Raw genomic sequence first — 17,028 nt, forward strand, 5'->3', positions numbered from 1 at the left:
AAGCAGAGGGGACCCCAGCCAAGGCCATCTGGACTTTGAACCATTTTTAAACATTAACAGGGGCTGTAGGGAGAGAAGACAGGCAGACCTAGGATCCCCCATTCCCTCTTCTCCTTTATTTCAAAGTAGAAGCTGAGGGGCCTCCCAGGGGGCCCAAAGTTCACAGGAATCATCATGATTCTGGAATAATTTGAAGGTGGGGATGATATTGCTCACCCAGGAGCCCAGCACAGCAGACATTAGTTGTCTCAGTGTTCAGATGAACACATTGGGGAGAGGACTTGTTCAAGGTCACTCAGCTTATAGCCCAAGCCTACACCCTCACTCTCACATCATGGCTATTCAAGTGTTCATTCTTTCAACCTTGTCGCTAGGAACAGAATAGGGACCCTGACAGGGTTTGGGGAGGAGGCCGGCAAATGAGGAAATGATCGAAGGCAGAGTATATTGATGGGAGGCAGAAGCCAGGGGAGGAGCACTCACCCAAAGAGAGGACATGTGCACACATGAGTGCACAGGAGAGTGAGGTCCCAGAAGGGAAGTCATCTCAGCACTGGGGACAAAGTCACAAAAGTCTCAGAAGAGGAAAATGGAGAGAGAGATGCATTTGAGATACAATAAATCAACCAATACCAGGGCTGGTGAGATGGCCGCACAGGTTAAGGTGCTTCCTGCCAAGCCTGTTGTCTTGACTTTGATCCTTGAAATCCACATGATGGAAGGAGAGGACCAGCTTCTGTAAGCTGTCCTCTGAACCCACACTCATGTGCACATATGTGCATGCTTATAAAAATCAATACATGTAAAGGTATTTTTAATTAAAATTAAAACCATCCCTCATCTGGGAGCTTGGATGATAGAGGGGAGGGGCTGGTCCCGTGTGACTGGCAGGATTGCCAGGCCTGGGGCTTTCCCCCCTGCTCTGTGTGTGGGGGCAGGAGCAGGGTTGCTTATGTTCAGAAGGCAGTAGAGAGCATATCTGAGGTCAGGGGAGATCAATGCGGAGACCGGGAAAGAGCTGGGGGACGGTAAGTGCTCAGGAGGCTTCCAGGAAGAGGGGAGGACCGGACAGTCGAAGCTGCTATGGTCCAGCAGGGACCTCAGGGTAGAACCAAGGCCAGTGGGTGTGGGCAAGCTTAGTGCCAAAGGGCATGGCAGGGTGGAGGCCCTGTCCACTGTCACGGGCTATCCATTCAGAGCCGCCAGAGGGAAGCAGGGGGGTGGGGGTGGGTGGGGAGGTGGATGCTAGGGCAGTGGAAAAAGGAAGTCCTTGCTGCCCAGCTGAGTTCCACGCTCTGCTTTTCACCCTGTGACCAAGAATATAGCCAGGCTGGGTTTCTATCTCTGTAAGTAAAATCCATTCCTAGCATGCATGAGGCCCTGGGTTCGAATCCCAGCAACTGCATAAACTAGGCACAGAGGCACATATTGTAATCTCATCTCTTGAGAGGCAGAGGGAAGAGGATCAGGAGTTCAAGGTCATCCTCAGCTACATACAAAATTCAAGGCTAGACTGGGCTACCTGTGACCCCGTCAAAAGAAAGACGGAGTTGAGGGATGCCACCTGGAGACTTGAGTATCAGTCCTCAGTGACTTACAGTCCTTTCCCTCCCTGGCTTCAGCTGTTTCTTCTAAACATCCAAACGGGACAGTGCTCACTCAAGTGACACAGAGGAAACAGGGCATGGCAGATGCCTGGGGAAACATCCCCAAAGTCTGTGGACTTGAGGAAGCCAAGCAGTTTTGGCCTCCGTACCTGGTTGGAATTGTGCTGGGAATGCATGAATGCCTCCTGTCCACCAGGGGGCAGCAGAGAACTTCCAAAAAGCAAAGAAGAGGGACTCAGAGGCCTGCAGCAAAGGCATGTGAAAGTAACAACAACAAGCCAAGGTTAGAGTCTGTCTTCCTTGAGCTGCTGTAACCCCCTCGTTACCTTCCGTCTTGACCTGCCAATCCCCATGCCTGTTGAGCCTGCTGTAACCCCCTCGTCACCTTCCGTCTTGACCTGCCAATCCCCATGCCTGTTAAGAGAGCTGAAGGGTTGAGAGAGGCCCTTAAACAAAACTAAAGTCCTTGGGGGTATTCTGCTGGGGAGCAGGAACTGAGCACACAGACTGTCAGGCACCCAGGAGACCTGCGGGTCCTGCAGGCTGTCTCTCTTAAGTCTCTGCTCAGGCCCTGACTATCGGGTAGCCTTGCTTTGCAGGTCAGAAAGCAGGCTGAGAGATGAGGTGTTGAAGGTCCCCTGCAGGTAAGTTATCATCGCTACAAACCCAGGGCTGCCTCCCTGATCACCAAGGCTCTCTGCTGACATCCCTACCCCTGGGCCCTGGTAACCGGCAGGACCTCTTGACCACACTGTCCAGGAACACCTCTGACCCCTGCTACCTGTTTTCTTGCCTGTTGTGACTCTGCTTTCTGTCCGGAGTGAAGTGGGGTGAGTGGGAGAGCAAAGGTGTGCATGAAGATGAACGGAGAGCAAAGGTGTGCATAAAGATGAACGGAGAGCAAAGGTGTGTCTGAAGATGAACGGAGAGCAAAGGTGTGCATGAAGATGAACGGAGAGCAAAGGTGTGCATGAAGATGAACGGCAAAAGAGCCCATCCTGCTCCTGCTCCTTGGAGAGAGCGAGGCTTAGTGAGTGGATGGAGCGTGAGATGCTGTCGGCTGGGACTGTAGGGAGCTGGTGACTTAGAGAGGGGGTCACCGTGGGGCTGTACTTGCCATGCAAACGGGAGAACTTGGGTAGTGTCCTCAGAACCCACAGAGAGAGGTCAGAGTGTGTGCTTGTGTGCATGCGTGTGTGTGTGTGTGTGTGTGTGTGTGTGTGTGTGTGTGTGTGTGTGTGTGTGTGAGCGTGCGCACGTGCACGCACACTTGTGCCCCCGTTATCCACAGATTCCAAGAGCTCTCTGGCCACCTGCCTAGCTGAATCAGCAAGTTCTGGGCCAGGTAAAAGACCCTGCTGTTGCATGAATCCTAAATGGTCTTATAACAAAAACCCAGAGCCAGATATTGGGGTGAGTGCTGAAAGATCAGAGGAAACAAGCCACAGCCACGTCTCACCTTGCCAACTCCTCCCCAAATCCTCAGACTGAATGCCTCTAAGTCCTCAGACAAAAGGGGCCTGAATTCCTGTCTCCTCCCACCTTATATGCCTTTCTTCGCCCAGCCATATCACTTCCTGTCTCAACCTTCCTAGTGCTGGGATTAATGACATGTGTGCTTCCCAAATACTGGTAGCCGAGGCATGAGATCTCAAGTGCTGGGATTAAAGGTGTGTGCTAGCAATGCCTGGTTCTGTTTCTTTTAGACTATATTAATCTCGTGTAGTCTAGGGTGGCCTTGAACTCACAGAGGTTCACATGGATCTCTGCCTCCTGAGTGCTAGGATTACAGGTGTGTGCCACCACTTCCTGACCTCTCTGGCTAACTCTGTGGCTAGCTCTGTCCTCTGTTCTTCAGGCAAGCTTTATTTCCTAGATGACAAACAATGTATCACCACACCCTGCCTCAAAAACCAAGGTGGACGACACTTGAGAGTACCACTTGAGGTTGACTTCTGGCCTCTACAAGCACATGGGAGTATGCCCTACACACACACACACACTTTCACACATAGCATGTACACACACACACACACACACACACACACACACACACACACACACACCTGAAGGTGGGACCCTGTGGAATTCAAAGCGTCCTAGAGATCCAGCTGTCCTGGAGACAAGGCTTGTCACCTGGTATCTGGAACCAGGAAGAAGGCCTCCAGAAGGAATTTGTGAAGTTTTTGTGAATGCCCTGGAAGGAAATATTGTCACTGTCTTGTACTTTGCAGGCTGGTCTCCTCTGTCCATGGAAGCAAGACTTTGGGGCTCTCCCCATTTTGGCTGACCATGTGAATGCACCCTGACATGTGTGGAAAGACAAAAGTGGTTCCTTCCTGCAGCCATGAGGTAAGTGGGGCTCCTCAGAGTGTGCCACTGGCCTTTCCTCGAGAAAGACAGGTGGAAATACCCCAACTATCACCTTGGACAAGAGTGGAATCTTTTCCCCGCTCCCCTCTGACTGGCCCCTGTTGTCCCTGAAGACTCGGTGTCCAGGGCATCCAGCGAAGGAAGAAGCCAGCAGAGATGACATCACCATCTGTAATAGCAGGAGGCCAGAGCCTCTGGGCTGTACCCAGTTCTCTCTGGGCAGGCACAGGAATGACAGGTCCCTGCTGGTGCTGAGAACATCTGTTGGTGACGACCTAGTGATAACAGCTAGCATCTATGTAGCACTGGCCAGGGCCAGGCTTTGGGCTTCAGGCTGTATGCATCCACTTTAATCCTATCATCCCCATGAGCGCTTGCATCTCTTTAGGGTAAATCATTTTATCCTCACTTCACAGAAGAAATTGAGGTCTAGTGAGGTTAATGCTTCATCATGTAGCTGGTAAGCTGGGCAGATGGAGGCTGAGAGAGAGCAAAGGCTGCTGAGACTCCAGAGCCTGGGGGCCATTCAGACCTGCCTTGTCCAAGGCCCTGCCCATTGGACATCACTGCCCTGCACTTCTGGCTCTCTCAATTCCAGCTGGGGCTGTACAAGTCCTACTTCCCTGAGAAGTCTGAAAGAATCCTTTTTAAAAATTAACTTCATTTCTTTATTTTGTGTGCATGTCTGTATATGTCTGTGGGTACACGTGTGTCATACATTGTGTGTGGATGTCAGAGGACAGCATTCAGAAGTTGGTTCTCTTCCTGACACTTGGGTCCCAGGGACTGAACTCAGACCATTAGGCTTGGAGGGAGATGCCATTATCTGCTGAGCCAGGTTGCCAGTGACGCAGTCTGAGGGATTCCCTGTCTGAGGGGTGGTAACACTTCCTCCTTGGGGGCAAACTTCTTCCTGACATGGTTGGGTCCTCTAGGCTCAAACTGACTATGTTCAGGGACCCCTGACTGGCCCTTCCCCTGGGGTCCAGCTGGACTGCTTGCACAGCGGCCTTTGAGAATGGTTTTTCCTCAGGAACCATTTCAAACACACGTACATCCTGCCTCTCCTTCCTTTAAACTGAGAAGGGCATCCTCATTGCTTCTGGTAGCTATTGAGGAACGAAGGCTCTGGCCCACTGCGAGGCTTGCGAGCAGGGCTTGGCACACACAGATGCGCTGGTTGTCACGATTTCCGCACAGTCATTGTCATTTGGCTTCTCTTTTCCTCATCACTTGGCTAGACGATCCACAAGAGCAGGGCGCTGGCTCAGCTTCAGGCTAGTATTACCAGCGTCTGCAAAGTAGAGGGCTTGTCTCTAAGTGAGGGCTTACAATCACAAGGAGTGAGAGCGCAGGGCCACAGCCCAACTCAACTGCCAAAGTTCATCCTAGGGCCAACATCAGTGACAACTAGGGCCGTGCAAGGCTCATGTAGCAGGTCTCCCGGTTAGAGTCCTGCTCTCCAGCCATGGCACTCACCTGTCTGGAGTTCCACTGATCGCTGTTCCCGATTCCTAGCAGGGCCACATCTATTTGCCTACTCGGCCCACCATGTTTATCTGGAAAACTAAGGCAGATGCATCCTGGACACCTAAGAAGTCAGAGATGGAACTGTCCTTTACAAGGAGACAAACTGTCCCCTGAGGGGCTGAAACTCCCACAAAAGCTCTAAAACGGAATATGAATTTGGGCAAATGTATGAGACCAAAGGAGAAATGCTTGAAGAGAAAAGAGCCACTGGGGAGTTGGGGTTAAAGCCACAAGCTGCTCTGACAGTAGTGTCCATTCTCCCTCGACTCTGACTCTTGGGCGTCTGTCTGGAGGTTCATCCCTGATGAGACTTCACTGTCTTTTTTAGGGTGATCTGATTTGAACCCAGGGCAAGTGCTCATCCCCTGAGCTATAAGCCTGGCCCTCCTCACGGTCATTTATTTTTATTGATTGATTTTGAAAACTTTATTTGTGTGTGCAGGCTGTGTGTGCATGCTGTGTGTGCATGCTGTGTGTGTGCAGGCTGTGTGTGCAGGCTGTGTGTGTGCAGGTTGTGTGTGTGCATGCTGTGTGTGTATGCTGTGTGTGTGCAGGTTGTGTGTGTGCAGGCTGTGTGTGCATGCTGTGTGTGTGCATGCTGTGTGTGTGCAGGTTGTGTGTGTACAGGCTGTGTGTGCATGCTGTGTGTGTGCAGGCTGTGTGTGCAGGCTGTGTGTGTGTGCAGGTTGTGTGTGTGCAGGATGTGTGTGCATGCTGTGTGTGTGCAGGTTGTATGTGCATGCTGTGTGTGCATGCTGTGTGTGTGCAGGTTGTGTGTGCAGGCTGTGTGTGTGCAAGTGCACAAGTGAGCATCTCCCAGTGGTTTGAACAGTGTCCTCAGAAGCATCTTCCTGAAACTGGTGCCATCTGTCCTACAGCTGTCTGTGGCTTCTGCACACACCCCACTCTTGCACTCTTGACAGCCTTTTAAACTGCCAAAGCCCTGCCCCCCAATTCCAGCAACCTGCCTTAGGCAGTGGCTTTTAGGATCCCAGAAGAGCCTGTTTGGAGTCTGCAGGTCTCGCTAAGGGCCAAGTGGATGTGAAGTCTCCCCTGGGACTAGAATCCTGTGGAATCCCCCAGAGCTTAGGGATCCTAGAAAAGTGGCCATCCTGGGGGGCGGGGAGGGCAGAGGGAATGGCGACATTGCTCTGGGCAGCCAGGGGCAGTGGAGGTCAGCAGAGTCCCGTATGTCTTGGGGAAAGGAAACGAGGCTTTTGCTGAGCTAAGGGCAGGAGCTGAAACTAGGAACCTGGCTGGCCGAAGAGGATCTTCCAAATGCTAATGAGGCAGCTGGGGCCAGGGTCCCCCCCCCCCCCCCCCGGTGGTCCCCATCCATCCTCCAACTCCCAGGGTGGCTAGGGAAGACTCTGACGTGCAGTGCCAGGGCCTTCTCTGCCTCAGGCAGAGGACTTCCCAACAAGCAGGGCTATACACCAGGCAGTGAGATGAGGGTCCAGGGGGCCAAGGAGGAGCAGGAAACGGCAAAGCCACCCACACTGATAAGGTGCTGCGAAAATGTCAGCAAAGGGACCTTATGCTGACATCTGGGATTCCCTCTCCCTTCCGGTCTCCTGTATAAGCATCACCTCCATGAGACTTTTCTAGAATCCCGTCTTGAGAAGCGCACCCCTGCCCAGGCAGAGCTCCTTGGCACTGCCTGTGAGAGCCACACACCCCCCAGGCAGGTTTGCCTATGTATCTGTCGAGCAGTTTGTGTGAATGTGTCTATGTGCATATTGTGCACATATGTGCATATTGTGCACATGCACATGGAAGCCAGAGGTCAACCTCAGGAACAATTTCTCAGGCACCATCTACCTCTTGTTTATGGGACAGAGCCTCTCACTAGCCTGTCTCGTTGATTAGGCTAGACTGACCGATCCCCAGGGATCCTCCTGTCTCTGCCTCCTCAGTTGTGGGGTTACAACAAGCATGTGCCGCTCCATCTGTATTTTGTGTGTATGTATGTATGCATGCATGCACATACTTGTCTGTCTGTCTGTTTTCGGTCTCCTGGAGGAGCCATGTTGCTCAGGTCGAGGTCAGGACACTTGGAGATGGTTGTCTTTCTACTACACATGGGTCCTGTGGATTGAACTCAGATTGACAGGCTTGGCAGCCAGTGCCTTTACTTGCTAGGCCACTTTGCCAGCCTCGCATGTTGATGTTCCTGTGTGCACTACAGACCGATGCTTGCACAGCCCTCCATCAACCGAGCCATCTCCAGAGTCAGGACCATAATTCTGTCAAACTGTCACGTGACTGTAACTTGCGTTTTGACCGAACTCTTGGCCAAACCCAAGAGAAGCCTCTTGTGACATTATTTCCAAATGTCAGAGAATTTCATCTGCGTTAAGAGTCATGTAAAGGAACATCACTATTCTGTCCATTTTGGACACAAGGTAACCTGGGCTCAGAGCAGCTAAGTTGCCCAGGACCACTTATGGAGAAGCAACAAGGTGATTGGAACCCATGTGGCTAAACCCACTCTGCCTGCCTGCCTCTGGCCATCACCCTGTCTCTGGATTCTGCTTTGACCCTGACCTTCTAAGGACATCCTGGCCTCTGCTGAATAGCCCCAATGTCTAGTCACAAAGTCACACCGCTCAACATCTGCTCCCTGGGGGCTGCAGCCTGGGCTGAACTAGTTAGTCCCAGCTTCCAGAACCTTCCCTACAGAGACTCAGGAGTCGGGGAGACTCAGAAAAGCCTAAGACACACCATATTCAGAGGGGCCTCAAGACACCCTGGTTTTATCTTTTTGTCCTTGTTCCCAAAGGAGACATCTTTGGAGACACTCAGGGCCTCATTTTCCGAATGCTGGGTGAGAGGTGCAGAGTCTTCTCTGCTTGGTCTTGTACCAGGAAGTACGGTGGAGAAACGGGTCCCGGTATCCACACCTGGGCCACCCTATTCAGTGATAGGAGGTCTCCAGGACAGTCTCGCAGCCCTTCCAGGCTCCCAGACGCTCCCTGGAGCTTCCTAACTAGTTTGGGTTGCTATTTCCCAAGGCTCCCACAGGCCTATGGCTGAGGCTTGCCTGCTTGGAGCCCTGGCCAGTCCCACAGCTCAGGTCTGAGAGGAGTTCCAGCTGCATGCCTGCTTAATACTGCAAACCAAGGTGCCTCTTTCTCTCTCTGACGATCTCTGCCAGTGTGCTGCTTCTACCTCCCACGGGGCCAACATGATCAAGACACAAACCTAAGCTGGGGACTTCTCAAGAGCCTTCCGAGGCTCCCCTATGCCTCGGACACAGCCCAAACTCTGCATGTGGCCAGGGCACCCTGAAGTCTTGGGGTTGTGTTTCTCAGTCCCACACCCCTCATGGACCACCCCTCATGGAAGTGACAGCCACCTAGAGGGCCACCCAGAGCACAAGACCAATTAGATTATAGCTGAGACCTTTCTCTTTCTCTTTCTTTTCTTTTCTTTTCTTTTCTTTTCTTTTCTTTTCTTTTCTTTTCTTTTCTTTTCTTTTCTTTTCTTCCTTCCTTCCTTCCTTTCTTTCTTTCTCTCTTTTCTTTTCTTTTTTTTTTTTTAAAGATTTATTTCCTGTGTATATAACATGTATGCATGCAGGCCAGAAGAGGGCACCAGATCTTATTACAGATGGCAGTGAGCAACCATGTGGTTGCTGGGAATTGAACTCAGGACCTCTGGAAGAGCAGCCAGTGCTCTTAACTGCCGAGCCATCTCTCCAGCCCCATTATTCAGACACTCCCACCCACTCCAGTCTCTTGAACCCAGTCTCAGGTTCAAGGCCTGGTGTGTGTGTGTGGGGGGGGGAAGGGGTTGTACTACCTTACAATCCCCCAGCTCTACCCAGCAACATTTCTTTCCCATTAACAGACAGAGATGTAGGTCCAGTGGGCAGAGCCAGTCTGGCAGTGTTTAATGAGGAGCGAGGCCTTGGCCAGGGCTCTTCACGCTCTCGCTGGGCTGTGGCTGACTGTGGCTGAGGTTCAGGGAGCTGTTGATCTGGCATGTGAGGGCCTCCGGCCTCTCGGTCAGGTTCAGGATCCCAGATCCTCCTATGGAGAAATTAAACTCAAAGCATGTATACCCCCTGCCTACCTCCCAGGCCTACTGAGGCCTAGGCTCTTCTGTGGAAGCCCCAAGCGCTCTCTCCCCAAATCCCCAGGCTCCAGTAGGGGTCATGACTAGAGGAGAGGACTCTGCCATGAGACTCAAAGGCTGGCAACTAGAAAGGTCTTAGAAATCACTTCCCATCATTCCCTGGTTCAAGATGGGAAGCCCAAGGCCCACAAAGCACAAAACCCCCAAATTTTCACCTCAGCATGGTGGCATGTTCAAGGACCCGGTGGGTAGGGGTGGTGCCGAGGGTACCATCTCCTCCCCTATCAGCATCTCTGCCAGGACTGGTGTCTGCGTCCAGTCACTGTGGCTCCTGGATGGACATGGAGGAACAGTGAGCCTGTTGCCTCCAGGCCTCCCCTTGCCCACTCTAACACCCCAGGTTTGGCCCACCTCTCTCGTGGGGGCTTGGAAGAGCCAGGGCTTGGTGGAGGTGCCCAGGGTGGGAGCCGAGAAGACAGAGAGATGTGACCTGGGGCGTCGGGCTCTAGCACCTGCTGAAAAGACCAAAGCCCGTCCTGGGTGACCTCAGGCTTTCAGGTCTGGGTACCACTGCCCCCATGCTGACCCCCAGCTATTCCAGCTGCACAGGATGCCAAGAGCAGCAGGCCAGCATACAGAGGTGGATCTCTCATTGCCTCTGTGGGCTACAGGTGGTTCTTGTAATGTCTTTCCCAGGGACTGGGAGCCCCTTGAAGGCAGAGACGGAAACAGAGGTGGGCCCAACGCTTGGGCTGGCGTAGGAAGGTGTCCAGAAGGAATGGGTGAATTGATGAAGGAAGTGAAGACACGGGTGAACATGTGTGAATGAGAGAATAAGTGAGAGAGAGAAAGAGAGAGAGAGAGAGAGAGAGAGAGAGAGAGAGAGAGAGAGAGAGAGAACTCCTAACAGAAGGCAGGACTAGAGGCCAGGCAAGCAGACGTTCTATATCCTGGGCAGAGAGAGGGACCTAGGCCCCGCCTTCACCCCCATGCCCCAGTCCAGAGCCCTGGGATCGCCAGGATCGCTGAAGCCTGGGTCAGTGCCTCCAGTTCTCCAGGCACATCTTGGCCTTTCTTACCTGTGGCACATGGCACTCTCTCCGTGGGCAGGCCCAGTGGGCCAGGGATACTCGGCACAGAGGGCAGGGGTGACAGCAGGAGCAGAGGGGTGGCAGTGCCTGCAAGAGGCCATCGCAGTGACTCGATGACATTCTAGCTTGTCTCCCACAACCCAGGGTGAGCAGGGGCACTCACATGGCAGGAGGCAGCTGGGCCCATCAAGCCGGGGCACATGGGGGCGGAGCCCTGCTGGGGACGGGAACAAGCAGAAAGGAGGTGCCTGGGAAGAAGAGCGGGGTCTGAGCCTTCAGGCCTCAGCCTCGACACCTCTCTATGAACTCATCCCCTCATCCGCAAACAACCCAGTAAGGCAGCCAAGCCAAGACCCCATCTCCCAGAAGAGGGGACCGGGAAATTCATGGTCAAATGATTAGCCGAGGTTGACACATGCAGCCAGGAGGTGACAGAATCAGGAGCTGAAGCCAATGATCAGAATCAGACTCTCACTTGTTTCGTGAAGTCCCCTCTGCCAGCGTCCACGTCCCAGGCCTTCCATATGGCTACACTCACCTCTCCAGTTCATGGACCTGCTGGGCCAGGACGTGCTGCTCTGCCCGGGCCAGGTCCCGGCTGCTCTGCAGCTGCCTCATTTCTTTCCTGCCAGGGAGCAGGCTCCAGGTGATGGGGGGCAGGACCAGCACCACAGGGAAGGTGGGAACCAGGAGGAGCAGAGAACCAGGGATGGGTAGGTAGTATCTTGGCCAAAATAGATGAGCAAGAAGGGGTAGGAACCGAGTCCCAGGGCTGGCCCCCATCTTGCTTTACCTAAGCCTCTCATTCTCCAGCATAAACTCCTGCAGCATCCCATAGAGGTTCTGCTGGGCCCAGGCCACCCGGGCCCCATGGATCCCTGGTGCTGCAGGGAAGCAGAGCATTGCTGTTATCTCAGCCACTCAGACTCTACCCACCACCCCGTCTCGGCCCCCAGGGAGCTCATACCCTTGGTCTGGATTTGATCCAGCTGGGACCGCAAGTGACGATTCTCCTCTTTGAGCTGCAGCAGCTCAGCCTCTGCTGGCTGGGGTGGCTTTACTCCAGGGGACTGCCAAGGAAGAAACCCAGGCCACTGTTTATGACTGCATAGGCTGGTGCACTGCACGAGGCCTTCCTGGTGTGGGGATGTGTGGAGCCCAAACTCCAGCCCCCCCCCCCCCCCCCCCCCCCCCCCCCCCCCCCCCCCGCTTCACTTGCCAGCTTTGCGTGCTGGCCCAGGCTGGGCCTTGTCTTTACTAGGTCATCCTGAAGGGACTCAGAACCAGACTTGATTCCAAGCCCAAACTCACTTCTGCCCCAGTCTTGGCTTAGATTGTGATTCCCCAAATTAACCCCATATCAGACCCCCCTATTAGACCTAACCAGCTGAAGTCTTGGATAGATCCTGATGACAGTCCAACTCAGCCTTCCAGCCCTAGGCCTGCCCAGACTTTAACTGTGACACAGACCCTTGCCTATGACCCTGACATCAACCATGACATCATTCCCAGGCTTCCAACCCAAATCCCAACTCTGATCTGGCCCTAGATTCCAACCAGGATGATAACTCGGGCTCTGGCTGTTGCCTGCTCACCTTGGGACCCTGTGGTCGGGTGGTGACCCTCTGAGCTCGGCTTGCATATCGCAGAGTGCTGAGAGTCTCGGGAAGGCACTGGGCTGAAGGGGACACGCAGGCAACCTAGAGAGGACCTCCTCTGAGTGCTTCTATGGAAGAGACCCTTCCTCAGGGCCCAGCCTCTCTACCAGCTCCCTCATCCATCAGATACCATGAGGGTGACCCCACGGCCCCCAAGTGAGTCTGCCAGCAACTTGGTGAGCTTGCTGTCTCGGAAGGGAATGTGGCTCTGCCTCCTCTGTGGGTCCAACAGCAGAGAGATGCAGTGGCCTGGCGAGAAGAGGGAGGCCCACAGAGATTGCATTGTGTGCCCAAAGTTGTCTGGCTGGGCTGCTACAGAGCAGGAAGCTCAGCCAGGCTGGCAAAACTCTAGTCCTATCTCATCAGTTTTCACATTGGTGTCCGGCAGCAGACCAGGCTCTCTGAAGGCACAGATGTGATGCTCACCCAATTTCCAACATTCAGCAGAGACGCAAGATATCTTCAACAAATAACTAACTGAAAAGGAATGTCACCAGCAGCTCCCACACCATAGGAAAGTACTGAGGCTAGCTCCCTAGGGTTCCAGGGCCAGCCATGCTGTTGGGTACACAGACCCATTCCTTTCCCCTTACTGTGGCTGTCTTCCAAGTGTATAAAGGATATGTGTAATGCTGCTGACTTTAGAACATACAGACTGATAACCAGAAAGGGAAAGTTAGCCTCAGACCTGATGCCAGAACTCCAGCCCTCCCTCATCTGTAACTATGAGTCCTGTGGTCGCCCTAGTATAGCAGTGGATCCAGAGCAAAGAAGGGACCCAGAAGTCAGACCTGTAGCCCCCAGTTCTTACCCAGTGCCAGGAGGCTGCGGTTAATACTATTGGCCTCGAGCATCAGCTGCCCTCGGGATCCTGTTGTCGCCACCTTCTCACTGCCTGCCAGGTCCACGAAGCACAGCTTTCCCCCGACAGGAGACTCCCCAGCATCCACAGGGGGTACCTGCTGAGGCTGGTGGACCAGGGCTTGATGGGAACTTAGAGGAGACTGTCTCCATCAAATTCACAAGGTCTTAAGGTCAAAGGTCCTCCCCCCAATACACCCAGAAGATCCAAGCTGGTTTATACATGCAAAGACAGAGCTTTGCTGGGTAGCCTTTCCTTAGCCCTTCCCCAAGGCTGGGCACTCACAGTTGGGCGGCTGACATACAGCGTGAACAGGGCATGGCTTCTGCTGGAGGCCTGGTTCAAGGTATGTGAGGAGCTCCTACGGCGGCTAAGGCCTGGGGAAGGGGACATCAGGAGCTGTCCACCCCAGGGAACGGGCCATCCCAGGGAAGGGTCGTCCCCTGGGAGCAAGAATGTCAGAGCGGCATCCAGACAGAGGCATGAAGGGCTGGCTCAGGGACTGAGTGCTGAGTATGAGAGAAGAGAGCAGAAGAAGGGCAGATAAGCACCTTTCCTGCTGTGTGGAAAGACAGAGAAATGAAAACAGAGATCAGCAGAGAAGTAGAATGCTGGGAGCAGATCCAGTGTCCCAGTGTCCTTAGTGTCTGCCAGAGGAAGGTTCTAAGTAAATGCTCAAATGAGTAACTAAGGCTGGAATAGCGGGACCTTATAGATAAGCTAGACTAAGGGGTATGGCCATTGCCCTTAGGCCTTGCAAAAGTGGAAGGTATAAAACCAAGAGGAGTGAGCAAGAGACATGGGCAGGCAATATGGAAGGCAAGGTAACCAGCATGTGGGCACCCTTGCCACGTCTTTGAATTGCTGCTTGGCTGGCCCTTCTCTGCCTTAAGAGTCCTTTCTGAAGTCCCAATTCCAGCATCCCCGATCCTCAGGGCGTCTCACAAGGAACTGAGGAATCCTTGCTCCCAAAGTTTCCGTGAAGCAGCTTACCCATCTGCAGGAGCTCCATCAGGGCCTCCAGACTAGCAAACTCCACCATCCGAAGCTGCTCCACATAGAAGCCCCGAGCCTTGTTCCACCTAACAGGCAGAGGCCGCGGAGACCCCCGGCTCAGCAAGTCCCGAACCTGGGAGAGGAGAGAGGAGAAGCAGGTTCCATCCACTCATAGCTCTTTGACCATGATCCCGTCTCCCCTTCCACTTCTTAGCATCCCTGGTCCTTGGAATATATGGCCTTCTTCCCAGGTGGACTGCCATTCTCCTACCTGTTCATTGTAGATCTCCAGGTAGGAGGCCCGGAGGGTGACAGGGACACCCAGGTGCTGCACGCGATCTAACAGCCAGGCGAAGGTCCTCTGCATAATGCCAACCAGGCTAGGGGGAACGGACACCCCTTCTCCCTGGGGACAAAGACAGCTGGAGCTGCAGCGTAGTCTACTCTTTTTGCAGTGCACTAACTGCGCCAGAAGCAGTGCCACGCTCCCCCACACTATCTCATTGGAATCTCAATCAGCAGTTCATCAGTGCCACCCAACAGACAAATTAACTGGAAGCGAGTCACTGATGTTGCCCAAGTTAGAATACAACGCTCCAAACTCTGCAAGTCCCCGGGAGCTTGCTTTTCGTTCCTCAGATACCAAGTCTACAAACCAACGGGGCGGGATTTCTTTGACCACTCCCCTTCCGCCCTGGAGTCCCGCCCATAACCCCGACCGGGGGCCAGATCCCAAACCCTGCTACCCACCTGCGGAGGAGGTCCTGTCAGAGTGTAAGTCTTCCCGGAGCCCGTCTGGCCAAAAGTGAAGACCGTGCAGGAGAAACTGCGGGCGACAAGGGCGTGGCTGGGCCCGGGAGGCGGGGATCCGGGCTGGGCGGACACCCACGCCCCGCGCAGCCCACGCCCCACTCACCCGCGCAGCGCCAGCTCGCCCAGGCGTTTCACGCCACACGCCCTGAACACGTCCTCCTGCGTGCGCGCCCCGTCCAGTACCGCGCCGAAGCGGAACGCCACGTCGGGACCGCCACCTGGGGGGCTCACCTGGAGTGGGGATGGCGTAGGGGCGGGGCACTGTGCAGGACCGGGCACCCAGGACGGGAAAGGTCATCTGAAGGAGGGCGGGGCACTCTGAAGGAAAGGGCTTTAGAGTAATGTGGCACCCTGGAGGGCAGGGACCCTCGGGCATGAGCGAGGCCTTGTGTAGGGATGGGGCATTTGGAGAGGCGGACACTCCGGACTGAGCGGGCTATCTAGGAGGGGTGGGGTATTTCTGGGGTGGGAGAGGGCACCCTGGGGAGGCAGGACAATTAAAAGGAGGGTGGGGCACTCTGTAGAGGAGGGGCAATCTACAGAGAGAAGGGTCCTAAGGCAATGTTGCTCCATTTGGGCCCCGGGTCCCCTCCACAGGTTCTTTTGCGGAGGTTGGGAAGGCTTCTCACCTGCAGAGTCCGGGTCCCTGAGCAGTGCAGAGCACTCTGCTCCCCTCTACGCAGCTCTGCCGTGCTCATGGGACGCACCCTGGTATCCAAGAGAGACCAGATGGTCCATCTGGATAGTGCTTTTGGTCCCTTTGTGGTCCGGGTGTTTCCTAGCCCATCCATACTTACCTGAGCACCACTTGAATGGGGGTTTCTGGTCCTTCTGGCCCCTGCTCCAGGCTCCGTGCTGGGTCTCTGTGTCCAAAAAGAGAGTTACCACCCCTGTGCTTCGTCGCTGTCCTCTGGGCCCGCTTCAAGGGCTCTGTAACTTCACATGAACTGTGCTTTACCCGTCAGGAGATCCACGTTCCTCCATGCCCTGTTTTGCACACGATTCCTTTCCTTTTCCAGTATCCCCCTCTTCACCAGAGCGGGACTGTCCACACACACACCTTACATCCTCCTCCCTAATCCCCCACAACCAGTCATCCAGAAAGACTCCAGCCTACCCAGAGCTAGCAAGTTAAAGATTTACCCACCCCACCCTGTGAGGTGGGGAAAGTCCCATGCCAGGGCATTCTGGCTAGGGGGTTCTGGAGCCTAAGGCTCGCTTGCTTTTGGGTAGTCTCTTCAGGAGGGATCCAAAGGACCACCAAGACCATTCTCCTTTGTTACAGAGAGACACAAATCAGGGGTGGGAAGGACTCAGCCAAGGCCAGGGAGCCAGAGAAAGAACTAGGCTCTTCTGGCACACACCCTCTGTCTCTCAATAGCTCAGCCTTTTCTCACCACAAAACCCAGGAAGCAGAGGACCACAGAAAACCCGGCTGGGCGGCTCCGGGCTGAACTGACATCAGCTTCCCAGCATCTGGTTAAACATTGGTGCACCTGCCTCTGCCAGGCCAAAGCTAATCCAAAGCCAGTGTGGTGTTTAACCCCACTGGTCTGGCTTACCAGAGCAGCAACAGCCCCAGAGATGTCTGTGAGTGTGCTCAGACTGGGCCATCACTCTTCCTTGCCAGTCGCCAGGGTGAACCCCTGGCCTGATCAATCCTATGTAGACCTGCCCGTTGCTGCTGAGGAGACAGGTGGTAACAACAAGGGTGTGGAGTCTTTGGGAGGCACAGAGGCTTGAAGTTGAGGGTGCATGGAGTGAGAAGGCAGGTGAGGAGCTCCAGGTGAAGCACAGCACTCAAGGAAGGCAAGGACGAGGTGCTTTGGGGCTGATGAGGGCTACATCCTCTGACACTCCTCAGAGAACCAGGAAGCCAGCAAGGGTCACGAACAGGGAATTGACAGGTTGTCATTGTTGATGAGTCAGCAAGAGGGTAAGAACAGAGGAGAGCACAGGAGGCATCATGGGCAACGTCTGTCATAGGACACTCGGACACTCTACGTCTTGGACTTCTA

At 54.2% G+C, this 17,028-nt stretch overlaps 1 protein-coding gene across 3 annotated transcripts; it reads right to left on the bottom strand.

The window, feature by feature from the left end:
- Positions 1-9,070: 9,070 nt before the first annotated feature.
- On the bottom strand, positions 9,071-16,118 carry Kif12 (kinesin family member 12). Of its 3 annotated transcripts, none has more exons than XM_076564349.1 (19): positions 15,969-16,115; positions 15,808-15,873; positions 15,640-15,718; positions 15,114-15,241; positions 14,948-15,023; positions 14,469-14,603; positions 14,195-14,330; positions 13,487-13,578; positions 13,151-13,307; positions 12,470-12,588; positions 12,277-12,381; positions 11,649-11,751; positions 11,475-11,559; positions 11,220-11,306; positions 10,845-10,929; positions 10,670-10,768; positions 10,002-10,105; positions 9,806-9,921; positions 9,071-9,544 (listed from the first exon to the last, which is right to left on the bottom strand). In XM_076564349.1, exons 1-18 carry the CDS (start codon positions 15,992-15,994, stop codon positions 9,807-9,809), a joined length of 1,797 nt encoding a protein of 598 aa, XP_076420464.1. In that variant the 5' UTR covers positions 15,995-16,115; the 3' UTR covers positions 9,071-9,544; position 9,806. The 3 variants fall into 3 exon arrangements, 2 of the variants coding, with proteins under 2 accessions (XP_076420464.1, XP_042127205.1); XM_042271271.2 differs by having other exon boundaries at positions 11,475-11,565; XR_013049150.1 differs by lacking the exons at positions 9,071-9,544; positions 9,806-9,921 and having other exon boundaries at positions 10,002-10,102; positions 10,845-11,306; positions 11,475-11,565; positions 15,969-16,118.
- Positions 16,119-17,028: the final 910 nt, after the last annotated feature.

The sequence above is a fragment of the Peromyscus maniculatus genome, chromosome 2, assembly GCF_049852395.1.
Source record: "Peromyscus maniculatus bairdii isolate BWxNUB_F1_BW_parent chromosome 2, HU_Pman_BW_mat_3.1, whole genome shotgun sequence".
NCBI lineage: Eukaryota > Metazoa > Chordata > Mammalia > Rodentia > Cricetidae > Peromyscus > Peromyscus maniculatus.

Coding starts and splice junctions, on each gene's coding strand:
- Kif12 (XM_042271271.2), bottom strand. CDS start 15,994: ATGGAGGAACGTGGATCTCCTGACGG. Junction 15,719..15,807: donor CCCATTCAAGTGGTGCTCAG/GTAAGTATGGAT, acceptor CTTGGATACCAG/GGTGCGTCCCATGAGCACGG. Junction 15,024..15,113: donor GGCGAGCTGGCGCTGCGCGG/GTGAGTGGGGCG, acceptor TGTCGCCCGCAG/TTTCTCCTGCACGGTCTTCA.